The sequence below is a fragment of the Corvus hawaiiensis genome, chromosome 2 (genome assembly GCF_020740725.1).
Source record: "Corvus hawaiiensis isolate bCorHaw1 chromosome 2, bCorHaw1.pri.cur, whole genome shotgun sequence".
Taxonomy (NCBI): Eukaryota; Metazoa; Chordata; class Aves; order Passeriformes; family Corvidae; genus Corvus; species Corvus hawaiiensis.
Genome location: NC_063214.1, coordinates 61,571,112 through 61,585,590, shown reverse-complemented (window position 1 = coordinate 61,585,590; position 14,479 = coordinate 61,571,112). Strand labels below are relative to the sequence as shown.

At 40.4% G+C, this 14,479-nt stretch overlaps 1 protein-coding gene across 2 annotated transcripts in view; it reads left to right on the top strand.

Annotated features, from left to right (window-relative positions):
* DGKH (diacylglycerol kinase eta) overlaps positions 1-14,479 on the top strand; it is a 162,923-nt gene that overhangs the window by 6,335 nt on the left and 142,109 nt on the right. For both annotated transcript variants that reach the window (XM_048295376.1, XM_048295375.1), the window contains exon 2: positions 212-397. In XM_048295376.1, coding sequence (XP_048151333.1) covers positions 212-397 — 186 coding nt within the window. The remainder of the gene's footprint in view (positions 1-211; positions 398-14,479) is intronic.

Genomic DNA, 14,479 nt, shown 5'->3' with positions numbered 1-14,479 from the left:
CCCGTGGGAGGGGGCGGCGGAAGATGGCGGCCGGGCGGGCCGCCCCGCTCCGCTCCGCCGGAGCCCCGGCCGCCACCGCCCCCGTCCCCGCCCTCCCGCGCCGCCTCTTTCCCCACCCTCCCGCACCGCCTCCTCCTCCTCCTCCTCCCCGGGGAGGGGAGCGGCAGCGGCTGCCCTGGCTGAGCCGGGCTCGTGTGCTTTCTCTCGGTAGGAGTCCGGGAAGATGGCCGGGGCCGAGTCGGGGATGAGCGGCGCCGGGATCCCGCAGCAGCCCCAGCCCCAACCCCCGGCGGCGGCGGCGGGGCCGGCGGACGAGTCGTCGGACAGCGAAGGGGAGCACGAGGGCCCCCAGAAACTCATCCGGAAAGTGTCCACTTCGGGCCAGATCCGCAGCAAGGTAAGGGGGGCAGGAGCCGGCCAGCCCCGCCGCCTTCACAGCCGGCTTTTCCATCCCAAAGCGGGGCTAGCCCGGAGCCGGGGACGGCCGCTGCATCCCGCCCGCATCCCCGGGAGCGGCGGCGGGGGGGGGTGGGTGAGACAGCCGTGCCTCTTCCTTCCTTTCCTCTCCCCTCCTCCCCGTCCAGCTGTTGCGGCCACATCTGTCCCCGGCTGGCAGGAAGAGCCCCCCGGGGCGGCGGGGCTCCGCTTGGCCGGAGGGGAAGCTGCCTGCCCGGCAGCCGCCCTGCCCTGTCGGGCGTCCTGGGTGTGGGGGAAGCGGCGGGCTGCTTCCCTCCCTCCCTCCTTCCCTCCGGCTCCTCTTCCTCGGCGGCGGGCACCGCTGCCGCGGGGATCTCGCCCTGCCACCCCGCGGCGCGGGTGGGCTGGCTCAGCGAGCCCTTCCTCACCACTTTCCCTATCCGCCACCCACCCTTCCTAGTTCACCCTCGGTCCCGGGGGCCGCCGCCGTGCGCCCCGCCGGAGCGGCAGGCACCGAGCCCGCGGTGGCACGTCGGGCTCCCCTTCGGCTGCGGGAGTGCCGCCAAGGAGGGAAAGGCGGCTTCCACTTTGAAAGGCACCTCGCGGAAAGAGAAGTAAACTTCTATACATCCTCGCTCGTGGCACTGGATGCGTAAAGCAGCTGTCAAAATTTTAGGTTAATGTAGTTTTTTGGCTGTCTCGGGCTGTCGAAGTTGTCCCAGTGGAATTAACTTTTTTCATGGATGGTGTATTTACTTAATTTTTTTCCCCTGTAAAATCAACAACCAGGCATTTGAAAGCATAAAAATAATGAAACAGACTTACTTTCTGTGTAGAAGGTTCCCATGACTTTCTACATAGTGTGGTCTACAGTCGGTGATGGGGTCTGCACAAAACCCCATTGGGGAGAGCTTATTGATGCAATGACATCAAGATCAGGATTTTTCCTGGAACTGTTTGTTTTGAAGGGCAAAGTGACTTTATGCAGGCCCGGACTGATCACAACTTAGGGTTTGATTTCTGCACAGTAAGTCATGTGGCATTGTTTCCTTTACAGTGCGTCCATTAAAGTTAGTAGTTTGTGAAGTCCTGTTGGGTTGGTGCTGTTCTTCCCTTGGGCTTTTGCTCCATGCACTACGTGCAAAAGGCAGCCACCTTTAAACAGAAAGCATGATTGTTAAACAGTAATGTTATTCCGTTATGTGAGGTGGAAAGCAGTTTTTTCCTGAAACCTCCTGAACAAGATGTGTCATTCCATTTTATTGCTAAATGCTAATTTTGCATTTGCAGATGTTAGGCCTGTCTGAAAGGTTACTATAGTAAATAATGATACAACTGTTGCATTGTGTTGGAAACATAGTCCTACACAAACTTTCGGCTTTAACGCCCTTCTGTGTGGCAGTCTTCAGAACGTTTTAAAAGTTACAGAGCATGATGCCTTTATTAGCTGTAGTGGTATTAAGTGCATTTGAGTTTGCTCTCATAGAGGTTGATACTTGAAGAAGGAAAACATGCCTATTATGAATGTTATCGACACAGGTTTGTGAGATTGAGATCCCAGCCAATTCTTGCCAACTGTTACAGATGGGTGGCATATTCTGTATTTGAAGGCTGTGAATGAATGCTAAGCTGGGATCACCTGAAGATCTAAGACAGCTCTGCAAGTCTTGCTTTTGCTTATCTTAGCTTGAGTCCCAGTTCTATTTCTGTGAATCAGATATATATAGGGAAAACTGACTGCTGACATAATTGAAGTCAAAATGTTGCTTTACTGGTTGCAATTTACAATACTTTGCAACTCCAAATATACACATCTTTCTTTCCATTTAATTAAAAGTGATATATCATTGTTAAAGATGAGACTCATGTTAAATAATTCAGTAGCACTTTATTTTATAACTCACAATGCATTATTTAAAAGTAGCTATATTTAGACAGACAACTCCCATTTAGTTTAAGGGTGTTGTATGTTTGCTGTTGTAGTAGTTGGTGATCAGTGGTTACATGAAACCACTAGAGCAAGGAACATCAGGGAGCTGCTCTTTTACCCAGCTAGTCCCTTTCATTCAAATTAGATTTGTTAAGCTTCACTTACTTAGTGGACGTGTTTGTAAGCTAAGGTTTTAATTAACTGGATTGGGTTTGTCTTACATCTAAGAATAGACTTTTGAAAGAACCCAAAGCATGTATATTACATTTATCATTGATGCTTGTGGGCCATTTAGGACTGTGCTATTTTTCTCCAGAGGTTGCTTATTTACTTACTTGAAGCATTTCAGCAACATGGTATTGATTCCTTAGCTCAGAACTATACCCAAAAGTCTCTGGTGGTAATTGTTTTTATTTTACTTAAGGAAGATGTTATTTTTAGATGTTTTGGTACAGTTGATCATTTGTGAAAGCTACCATATGGTGATACTTTGCAGATAGAATCACTCAGGAGGGGATTTTTTTAAAGTGTGTATGACAAGATATAGGAAATACATGTACAAGAACAAACCCCTTTCAATAGCACAAACATAAGCCTAAAAACTTCTAACATCTGTAGTGCTCAAAGGAAGTTTTTAATCTTTGCTCTTTTCTTCCTGAATAAAAACAATTAATTACTTAGCTGGGGGCAGGGGGTGAAAAAGAGAATGAGAAAATGAAAAGCAGGAATACTATATTGGCAGATGTAATTACACCAAAGTTTATTGCTTGTTTATGATACGCTAATGACTGGTTCACAGTTCTATTTAGGAGACTGTTGTCCAGCTTTGCCTTAGCTTATCCACATTGGATAGCAACTTCCTTGGCAAACTGTTTACTTGATTTTAGTGGAACTACTTTTACAGTCAGTTGCTAGGAGAAACAGATTGGTGATATGGCCAGACATCATTGTAACTTCTGTAATGGGTGTAGTTTTAGTTTATGCATATCTATCCCTCACATTTTTAGAGTACTTTTAAGGCATGTCTGCATCAAAATGTGGCCACTGTTAATTACCCCAAACAGAAAATTTGAAGATGAACATGTGTTGGTGCCTGCCAACTGGAGGAGGGAACAAGTTGTGGTGTAAAGGACTAAACTATTCTTTGGGCCTACATGTTGTTTGTCACTAGCCACTGTTTGCTAAAGCCCCATACTTGGCTGTAGAGTGGCTCTGTAGCAGTAGGTACCTTTAGGGGCATCAGGACCTAAACTGATTAGTGCTTCTGTGAGATTAAAGCTAGCATCTTTAAACCGCATCTGGGAAGCTTTTTGCATCTGTGGAGTTTGTGTGTGTTCCATGGAGACAATGCTAGTGAATAAATAGGTGACAGGTACCCTGTGAAGTTTGAGCACTTTTGAGCCAAAATGCCTCATGGAAACAATTCTTGGTTTTGTAATGTCTACTCATCTTTCCCCCTCATTTTGGGAGACCTGAATATTTAGTACATAAAAAGTGTCTCGGTAAAAAAAATCATTCTAAGAATATACATTTTGGTTTTATGAGAACTTTGGAAAACTGTAGTCAGACAGTTTTGAAGTAGTATATATGATGATACTAGGTTACAAACAGGGTTATATTGGAGATTGAAGTAATGGAAAGTTTTCCATGCATGTGTTAAATTTGGTTTCTTCATTTTCAAAGATGCTGGTTAAGGCAGGCAGAGTCAGTGCCTTCCTTAAACAGATGACTTCAGTTCTTGGGGCTACAGCCTGAAAACTGCCTGTCATCAGCTGGCTTCTAGTTGCTTTAAAGTTAATCACTCTAGTGCAAACTACATTCCTTAAAAAGATGGCCTTGCTTCAGTTCTTTATAGCAGGAACATGTTGAGAACGGAAGGTTCAAATTAGAGCTCACACTTTTTCTCTTTAAATTCTTCTCACCTTGAGGATCAGCAGAAGATTAATAAATGAAATAAACCCTGGATACTTGGAAGTAGAGTTGTCAGATGAGCACAGTTACAGTTCCCACTTTTGTCTTGAGTACTCTGCAAAAAACTGGATATGAAGAATAGCACTTTTATCACTGATCTGCCTTCCTATTTTAATGGGTCCGTGTCCAGTTAATGCAAAAGCTCTGTTGGATATGTGTTTTGCTCTCAAATATGCATTGGGTATCTGGCCTGTGTTTATTTTTGGATGAAGCAGACATTCTGGAGCAGAAAATATAAATTAGGAAATGCAAGAAAATGTGGTGTATTGAGCAAGATAAATACACTTGTAAGGTATGTGGGACAAAGCTTTCTTCCTCTCTTTCACCCCCAGTGGTTTTTGTTAGTAATGAAATTGCTGTAACATGGGAGATTTTCAGAAGCATGAGTGTATTATAATTAGTGGAGGTAATATGGTGTTGTTTAGTTAAATGGAAAGAGTTGTTACTTGAATTTTCTTATCTGAGTTATTAATATATTTTTTTAGAGATCCTAAATCATTATGGAGTAATAAAAGTAAATTAATTAAATTCCCCACTGTGGTTTTATTTGCCTTAGCGGGTAACACCAGCCATTTAGGAACTGAGCCTTCAAAAAGTTTCTAACCTTTTCCATATGCTGACATTTGACAGTGCCAAGTCCAAGCAGTCACTTCCTGTTTGTTTCTGGTATACATTTCTCTCAGATTACCATAGTTTGTTAATTCACCTAAATGTAAGTGCTGTGAGTGATACCAGTGTTCAACTGCATGAGCATCATTCTTTGCAATGTAATCTGCTTTTCCTCGTTTTGATGTTTCCCAATTTACTCTACTAAGTAGTGGTTCATTCCTTTCTGGTTAAGGAAACATGATTTTTTTTATGCATCAGAAGTTCTCAGGAAAATGCCATGGTAGCAAAGTTTACCCCAGTGGAGATCCTTTATATGCATTAGGATTGTGTGAATCTGCACAGCTTCAAAATGCATTGTAATTTGTAATGTATTCTGCAACTGCAGTAATATGAATAGTGTTACTAGTGAGGAAGTGCACAGCAATCATCCCCAAGTTCTTGGCACCTGGTAGTGTTCACAGAACAGACTGAAGGGTGCTGCATGCTGCAGGATATCTGTCTTCAGCATTCATGTTTTCCATAATTTTCATTCTGCAATTAAATTGATTGTATTGCTTATCCATCCTTAGTAAAATATCTCAGCAGCTTTTTTTTTCCCACAACTGTTGTAAAATCTGGCAAATTTGTTTCTCTCACCACATCCCGGGGACTTTAACCTATTTTTAAAGTGAAATATTCATTAATGTGTATTCCTGATACATGCAACATGTATATGTATGCACAGGGAAATATATTTGAGTTTTCATATTCATATATATATATATTATTCAGTTCTAGAGTATGCCTTGACAAAACATACAAGTTTTTAGCATGAAATGGTGTGCAATATTTGTTGCTTCTCATAAGTGCTGTGTGTCTACATAAGCTTTCAAAATAGAGTCCATTAAAGGAAAAATTCAGCCAAAGACATGATAGTTTGGGGAAGTTAAAAATGACTAAACACACTATGTAGAAGTAAGCAGGGTCAGAATGGAAAGAGTTACACTATTTAAGGCCCAGTGGTCATTACCACTCCAAATTCTGACACATGTTTGTATAAAACTGAAATGAAATGTGCTAAGGCATTTTAGTGATGCATTTATTGGCAAAGCTAAAATTGCTAGCTAAGGACCTGAAAGGAGGAGTTTGTAACATTTTGTTACAAAGGGTTTTGTAACAATGGGTATTTGCAAGCAGGTCTTCAAAGAATGGTGCTTTTGGTGTTGTTTTTTTTTTTTTTTTCTGGAATCTTTAAAGTATTAATGCTATTTTGTGCTGTGAGATAACATGAATTACCTTTTTTTTTTCCCCCCAGCCAACTGGGTGAGCTGTGAAGGTGGAAAAAAGATAATCACACTTTCATCTTTACACAAGATTTTGATTATTTTGTTTTGTTCCAAGGAGCTGGAGAATGCTTTTTTGTGAAAAAGATCAGGTGAAACACATGGAGTTTATTTTGTACTTTAAGGAGAATTTCTGTTTTTTAAGAAGCACAAGAAGAGACTTAGTCAGGAATAGATGACAACTGGGAATCCCTTTCTGAAATGCCTTATCTTGTGAACTTCATGTGCGGAGTCCTGGAGACACATAACAGCCATGCCAGAGCTCAAGAAGGGACTATTCTATAGCCTGTTCTTTATCCATGTAAGGCTATATAGATTATTGGCAAACATTTTGAATTGTTTCCAGCAGTTACGTCAGAATGCAGGATGCAAGACTGTTGTATGACTGCTGTATGACTACTGGATGACTAGCTGGACTAGCCAAATTAGTTTGGATATCTAAAGCAGAATACCTAGAATTACAGTGGTTTTGTATTTGAAGTGTTGATTAAAAGAACAGTCTGTCTGGCTATCATAAAGCCTTTTTCTAGATGGAAGTATTGAAATTCTCTTAACTAGCTGAAGACAACAAAAGGCAGCTTAGACCAATGTTCTTGCTCTGGAATACTCCAATAGGCTACACATATATTTTTTTAAAAAACAATGTTCCTCTCATTTTCTTTTGACTCTGACCAGCCATGCTTGTGGAAAGGAATCTATAGAAGAACATACATAGTTTGTAGACCTCAAAATCTTAGCAAAGCAAGAAGGTAATGTGTGGATTCATTGAAGCTCAGAATATGGAGCTTTGGGTATAAAAGAATGCTCTGTAGTCATGCTGTTTTGGTTGTTTTCCTCTGACAGGGGTAGTTGAGACATAGTTTGATGTCTTGTGAGAGTACTTCAGTAGCTTACTTGCAAAGGAACCACAAGACCAGTATTTTGTTCTGGTTGGCCATTAAATTTTTGAGATTTTTTTGTTTGTAAAGTAGGGGGAAATGATGTCAATAACTTTAAGAAGTTGTTGACAGCATGGCTAGTTTTGTTTGGTGCTTTTTCAGTCTGATACTTCAGTATCTGAACTTTGTCTTTATTAAGAGAAAGAACTCTTTCTTTCACCTTTGTATTTGCCACTTTTTTACATTACTGTTTTATCCTTCCCCTTCCAGCCTTGAAAAAATCAATTGTGTTTTCCAAAATCTTTTTTTAAAAACCTAAGAACAGGCTACAAAGTGCTAAAGAACTACTACTAAAGTGCAGTAACCGTAGCTGTATAATACTAACTTCAAGCCATGGCTCTCAATTTGCTAGTAATGGCAAAAAAAAAAAAAAAAAAGCCTGCCTTGGGGACATCCATAAATTATATCTTCCATGTCATACTGAAAAGAAGCCTCATTCTTTCTTAATGCAAACATTGTATTTATCACAGCAAACAAGCTTAATGCTGACCCAAAATAAATATTATTTCATTGATATGCTAAAAATAAGACCACTACATTAGATGATATTTAAAATGAATTAAGAGATTTGTTCTAGTACACCATTTGTACACATACTGAAACACTTCAGTCATTCTGTACACTTTTATGTGACTAATTACTTCTTAAAGTTAAGCTGGTGCTTAAGTGCTCATCGGATGTGGGCCATAAAAATTTTGTACATAAAGTCAGATCATAGTTGACTTAAAAAACTTCTACCATGTAGGAATTATCATGATATATTGCACAATTATGAAGAAAGAGCAAATAATTTATTTTTCTAGCCAAGTTTTTTGTTTGAATAATATCCCTGTTTAGGAATATTTCACCACTTAGATACTGAAAGCACATTAACAAAACCTGAGCTGTACTCTTGGGAGAGTTAGCATTATTGTAATGAATTCAGCAAGCTTTTACATTTGATGAGAATTTATTTGTTTATTAGATGGGTAGCATCAGATTTATGATGATCTGGACAATTAATTTCCTTGCCTTTAAGCACTTGGGGTTTGCAAATTGTGTGAGATCGCACTACTTTCTTGTCACTTAGCAACCTGAATAGGGTTTTGAAGCTGAGTAGTAGCTTGTGGGTGGCAAGTCTCCCTATATATTTTCTGGGTGGGAAGCAGCAGGAGCACCTCTGTGGGCAGCTGCCAGGAGGATGTGCGTCCAGCACTCACCAGGGTCTTTCTAGATGTGCTCACTGAGGAGAACCGGCTGTGTCCTCAGTGTCGTTTTGCACTTCTGGCATAGTTCCATGCTGGGAAGATCTGCTGAGGTTTTTCATGCCTGCAGAGATTTAAGTGGTTCTAAAGGACTGTCATGCCGCTCTGGTCAGTTATGTCCTGTTGTGTGGTTGCTTAAATTTAGTAACTGAGTTTGAATGGCTTCAGTTTGACTGCTGGTAGTCCTTACTGCTGCTGTGATACTCTGGAGTGAGAGGAAGGTCAGTGGCTTCTCTGCTTGTGAGAAGGGTAGCTTGTTCTGGTTCAGCTAAGGATGTTGGAAAGGATCAGCATGGCTATCCAGAAGTCTCAGATGCCCATCAGGCAGAGACTTTTCCTCCCTGTGCACACTCTTTGTTGACCGTGAGGATGGGCACATACTTCTGTGTTTGTTTTAATGCTCCCATAGAGACATTTTGCTTTGTGTTCTCTCCCTCCTTTCCTGCCTGCTGCTGTCACAGTTTCTTCAGGAATTTGAACAGAGAAAGGGTGACATCCCTTTTCCTTTTAATCTATGCCTCTGCAAGATTTCTCCCAATAGCTCCCATAAAGAGAGGAACTGCCAAAGACCATGAAGTTTGTTGGGTGTGGAGTCTTGGAGAGGGTGCAGATATGAGTTTGCTCCTTTTAATGGCTTCATCCTTCACTGCCTTCTCTTTCAGTGGTACTGATCAATCCTGGGAGCAGATGGTTCACTATGGAGCTATTGACTTGACAATTAATGCACCCTTTTTGCTGATTTTTCAGCTATTGTCATTTTTTGCCTGAAGCGTCAGGGAGCTTCACACAAGTTACTCTCTAGACAAATATTGATTGGCCTCAGTCTCAGAGACCTATTAAAGTGAATAAAAGAGAGCACAAAGGGTAAAAGGGGGTTTGTGAGTCAAGGATCTGAAAGAATATAGTGGTGATCAGGGTGTAAACAGTATTTTTTAAATTGTATATAATGATACATTTATAATATGTAGATTCTGCCTGGGATGAATGCAGATGGGATGCAGATCTGCAGTGGGGAGCTAGTGTGATTTACTTGGGTGTGAGATGAAGAACCAATGTTTCTGATTAAATCTGAACTCTTAAGGAAGTAAAAAATATTTTCCCCTTACACAGCTTCTCATTACAGACAAAAACAGGAATGACTTTCAGGCCATCTATCTGATGTTGTTGAACTTGATTTTCTTTCTCCTGAGTGAAGTTGTTTAAGCAAACCTTCATATAACCTAGAAGTTTGCATTTATGAGGATTTTATAGAAGGAAATCAGAATTTAGGAAAACTTCTTCATGTAGCTCAGTTGACTGCATCTTAGGGTTTTTTGTGTGTTTTGTTTGTCTTTTTTTTTTTTTTTTTTTTTTGGTATGACTGAATGTTGGGCTAATAAACATGATTCTGTGGTGCTTCTGGAAGCAAAGGAAGAACTTTTACCCGTACAGAGTCCACTGGTTAACATTCTGTAGAGAGAACATTAACCAAAATGTGCCTCAAAACTATGTGCAGGTAAGATAAATTATACCTGAGATGGTTTACTGCTTAGGCTGGTGGTTTGCAACCCTCCCTGATCCACTGGTGAATAATCTTCCAGAAATTTAAAGGCAGATTGCACAAGTTAGGGTCTGTGCATGTATCCTGTCTACTAGATGGCAAATTTTCCCCTTGCCCAACTTGGTAATTCTATAAAAGGCATTAAAAATACTTCAGGCTTCAGAGGGTTGTCAGGTTTCTATCTATGCCTCTGATGCTGCCTTGCAAGACTCTGTTCTGCTGCTTCTTCAACATTTCAAAGGAACTGAAGATACTAGTAAGTACAGAACTTCTGACGAGCTCCTGTCAAAAGCAAGCTATTAAATGTGCTGGCAATGTCAAGCTGTATGTTTAAAGACCCGTCAGTGCTTTTGTGTATTATCTCATGTTACCTGCTGTTGCCAGGTAAATGCAACTGCACTGAATAGCTTTTTTTTTTTTTAAGAATACATAATTTTTATTCCAGCTTCCTTAAGCTTTGCATTTTTCCATAGTTTTGATCATATATATGCTTCAGATGATCTTGCTTCTTGCATAGAGACGAGTATTTAGAGCACAGTTATACTTTGCATGTGTGTGTGTGTGCATGCTAACCAATGCTTTATATTTTTTTTGCTTACACTGTTTCGGGTAAAAAAAAAGAAATAACTTTTTTTCATATGGTTGCTGTGTGCACCATTGAGGAGGAGATAAAAGGAGTTAACATCATAGACTCTACTCCTTCAGCAGCCGGGGATCTGCTGCCAACAGTTTTGCAAAGGGCTCATATTTCAAATTACCCTTTGAGATTTTGATAAGTCTGTGTCCCTGAGAGGTTGTCTCACAGTGAGGTGTTGAAAATGACAGGGAAATCTTATATTTTCTATTTGAGTAAAAAGAAATAAAAATATGTCAGAGACAGGGCAAGAGGCATATGAGCTTCTGCTGAATTTTGTTACAGATGATTATATCTTTTCTTTGAAATATACCCAAGGTTATATGTAGCTGATGTACAGTTTAAATTACTGTGTGTAGGTGTGAGAGGTTATAGAGAGGGACTTTTTATAGAAAAAAAATATTTATTAATGTTGTTACAGGATCATGATAGTAATCTGGGTTGGAAGACACTTTGGGAGGTCATCTGTCCCACTCCCATGCTCAGAGCAGGGACATTTTCAAGGCAACATTTGGTTGCCCAGCGCCATGTTTCTCTGAATGTCTTACAGATCGCTAGAATGTGGTTCCTGATTTGTTTTAAATTAAGCGTTCTCTCTTCCTTTTACACAACTGTTGAGGATAACCTGTGTCTGCTGAGGAAGATTTGTCAGTATTTAAAGGCCTGATTAAATACTTTCACCCCCTCTCCCCCCTCCCCCCCCCCCCCCCGGAAAAAAAAACCTAACCAAACCACCATGAGAAAACTTCATAGTACAACTTTAAAACTTTAAGAAAGGTCTTAAAAAGGAAAGTGCCTTTCTTCTCCCCTCCCATACCTTATAACATGGGGCAGGAGTGAAACGATGTGGTTGCTGTCTATTTATAGATTCAGTAATGTGCCAGTGTATACTTATTATACCTAATTAGGAGTATTCTAAATAACTTGTTGTTTGCATTACAGATACAGCTATATGATTGCAGATCAATGGCATGGAATTATGTCATGCCTTATCAAGGTCTAAAGTCTTTCTCCTCTCTCTAAATTAAACCTCCCTGTCCTGATTGCTTTTTTTGAAAAGTCTCCCTACTATGGCTGTGATTTATTTGCTGTGAGACTGTTTGTATGCTGATTTAGTTAATATTTGAAAGCTAGAATTTGAAGAGGAACTCAGGGCGCAGGGGAGCTGGGATGTGCTATAAAAGGAAATTGCAAGAATTTAAATGATTGCCCCTTTTATTTTTTTGTTTTGTTTATTTGTTTGTTTCTGGTGTCATTCTGTATCCCATTTGATGACCTAGGATTTGACAGAGGTGCAGTTGATCAAGATGCAGTTGAAGGTGCCTGGATGGTACTACACCATCTTCACCATTCTTCCGGCATCACTGGGTCTGGCCATGGAGGTGAATATTCACCTCTTCGAGGTGGTGACAGATGACTTGGAAGTCATGAGTATGGTACAGAAAAAGACCCATATAAATGCAGCAAAAAAATGTGTGGCACAGGGACTTGATAAAATGTAGACTTCTTGACTTCTTGGCCATTCATGTTCTGGTTATGTTTTTAATGCTTTCCCTCTGGTACGTTGTTTATCATGGAAATTATTATAAAGCTTTTCAAGCTGTGCAGTTTAGTTGATAGACTATGTCTCCTGTTTGAGCCCAAGCTTCATCTTTCATTTTATTTAACCTTCAACCACATAAACTTTGTCGGTTGTTGCTAACACCACGAGTCAGTTTTACCACAGCATATGATGATGGAGAAATAGTGATTCCAGCTCTTCTCCCCAAGGGGTTAAGTAATACTAAACCTGTGATTCTTGGTGCGTGCAGAATTTTGTCATGTACGGAAAAGCACTTCGTTTTTTTTTCTTTCATTGGAGAGATATGTAGTGTAATTTAAACAAAAAGAAGTTTATATTAAGCTGTGTGACAAAAATATGCAGTATCCACAGAAAAAAAAAAGTAGTTGGTAGCACTGAATTTTGCTTGAAAAATATGATCAATTATTAGGGCCTAAGAATGTATGCAAGGTTGTATTAGAAACATATCTAAAAGAACTTTTCTTCTTTATGTAGTACACAGTTTATAAAATTATTATTCATCTTGATAGTTACAAATAAGGAAAAATGTTCTGACACCTAAGGTTTAATGGTGGCTTTTGTTTTAATTGCTAAATTGCCTTATTCTTAGGTGGAAAGTTTGAAAATCTCTAGCAGCATCTTATAGTAGACTTAGTTTTTCTGTTCTTCAGAGCCTCCTAAATTTCATCTGCACTTAATTTTTACTCTAGGGAGTGGAGCTTACATAGGGAATTTCTATACATGCTATCCGAAAATTGCTTCATCTCAAAGTTTTTTTTTTTCCAATTAAGAGCATCATAGCATGTCTGTTAAAACTATCTGCTTTCATATATCAGCAATAAAACTAATTCCAAACTGAATCAAGAATGTGGTCTTGCATGTTTTATTGCTCAGAGTTAATATATAGTGAACGCTCATTTGAGAGTATTCAGGAATAAATGCTGCTCATCATTGCAGTCTCTTGGCAACCTGTGTCGGGTTCATTGCATGTAGGCAAGCAGCTGCCTGAGCATTGGTGGGAGGTTTTTATCTTTGTTATTTTCACAAGTTGCGTAGAGGAGAGTTTGATTTGAAATGTCGGCATCCTGAGATATGAATAATGGGATAGATATGCTTAACGTTCCTAAAAGCTTCGATGTAAAAGAGTGCAGGATGCAAGGGTCACTCTGCACATTTCATCAGTGCAGTTGAAATGGAATTTAATGTGTGGAACAGCTTCCTTTTGAAGGTAGATCAAAGCAGAGGCAGAGGATTGTTTGCAAACAAGAAAGTAATGTAAGAACAGATTTTTTGGGGCAATGTCTTGGAGACCTGGAAGTACACATCCCAGCGAGTGCTTAACTTGACTATCTGTTTCAGTGACCTCTAAATCTTTTGTTTGGGCCTCTACATGGCCATAATGTTGCCAATGAACAACATCATTCAGGACATTCTTACAGCTTCTAAGGGTGCCTTCATGTGTGATCACTGCCAACAGAAGCTTAAGTGAAGGCTTAGTGAAGAAGAGAGTATTCGGTGCGTCAGCAAGGAAGGACGTAGTACTTAAATCACTCATGTGTAAGCTCCTGCTTCGGGCAGGGGACTAGACACACAGAAAAAAGGAGTATCTGTGGAGTAGAAGTGAGAGTGAGAAGTGTGATTTTAGTGCTTCGTGAAGAGCTCTTAGTATGCACCTAACCTGTGCTCATAGTAAGCAGATCACACGTAAAATTCTATAGCAAATAAGAAGCAGGATTTAAGTGCCTGTAGATTTTGCTGGCCACTGCACATGTGTGCCTAGAAATACCATGGGGTGGCTTGCTCAGGACAATGGCCTTTGGGAGTTCCCTCTCCAGTACCATATCAGGTACTGCATCTTGTAATGGCTTTGTGACAGCTTTTCTCCCAGAAGAGAAGTGCTTACAGGACAGCCTTAATTCTGTGGGTGGATCTTAAAAGGGACTATATTGCCTTGAGGGCAGTGTTTGGCCTCTAAAATTTTTTGTTCTTTTTCTGCAATCTGTATCTTCTGAGACACTCTTTGTTTCTTTTCCTTGTTTTCTTCAGGTGGGCGTCTTCCATGAATTTAGCGTATTTCTAATTGCTGCTGTTGGAGGCCAAATAGTAAAATCCAACTACCCCTTTCCATCTTCCAGGAGTGAAATGATGATGTTCTAAGCTTTTATATGTGCTTTGAGGATAAGAACTTATTTTGATTTTAAAACATTTATTCCCCTAATCATTTGCTACACAAACAGGGAAAGTGTAGTAGGCTAGTGGGATGAAAGGACTGGGATGTAGATTCAAGTTACTGGAAAGCCTTCTGTAACTATT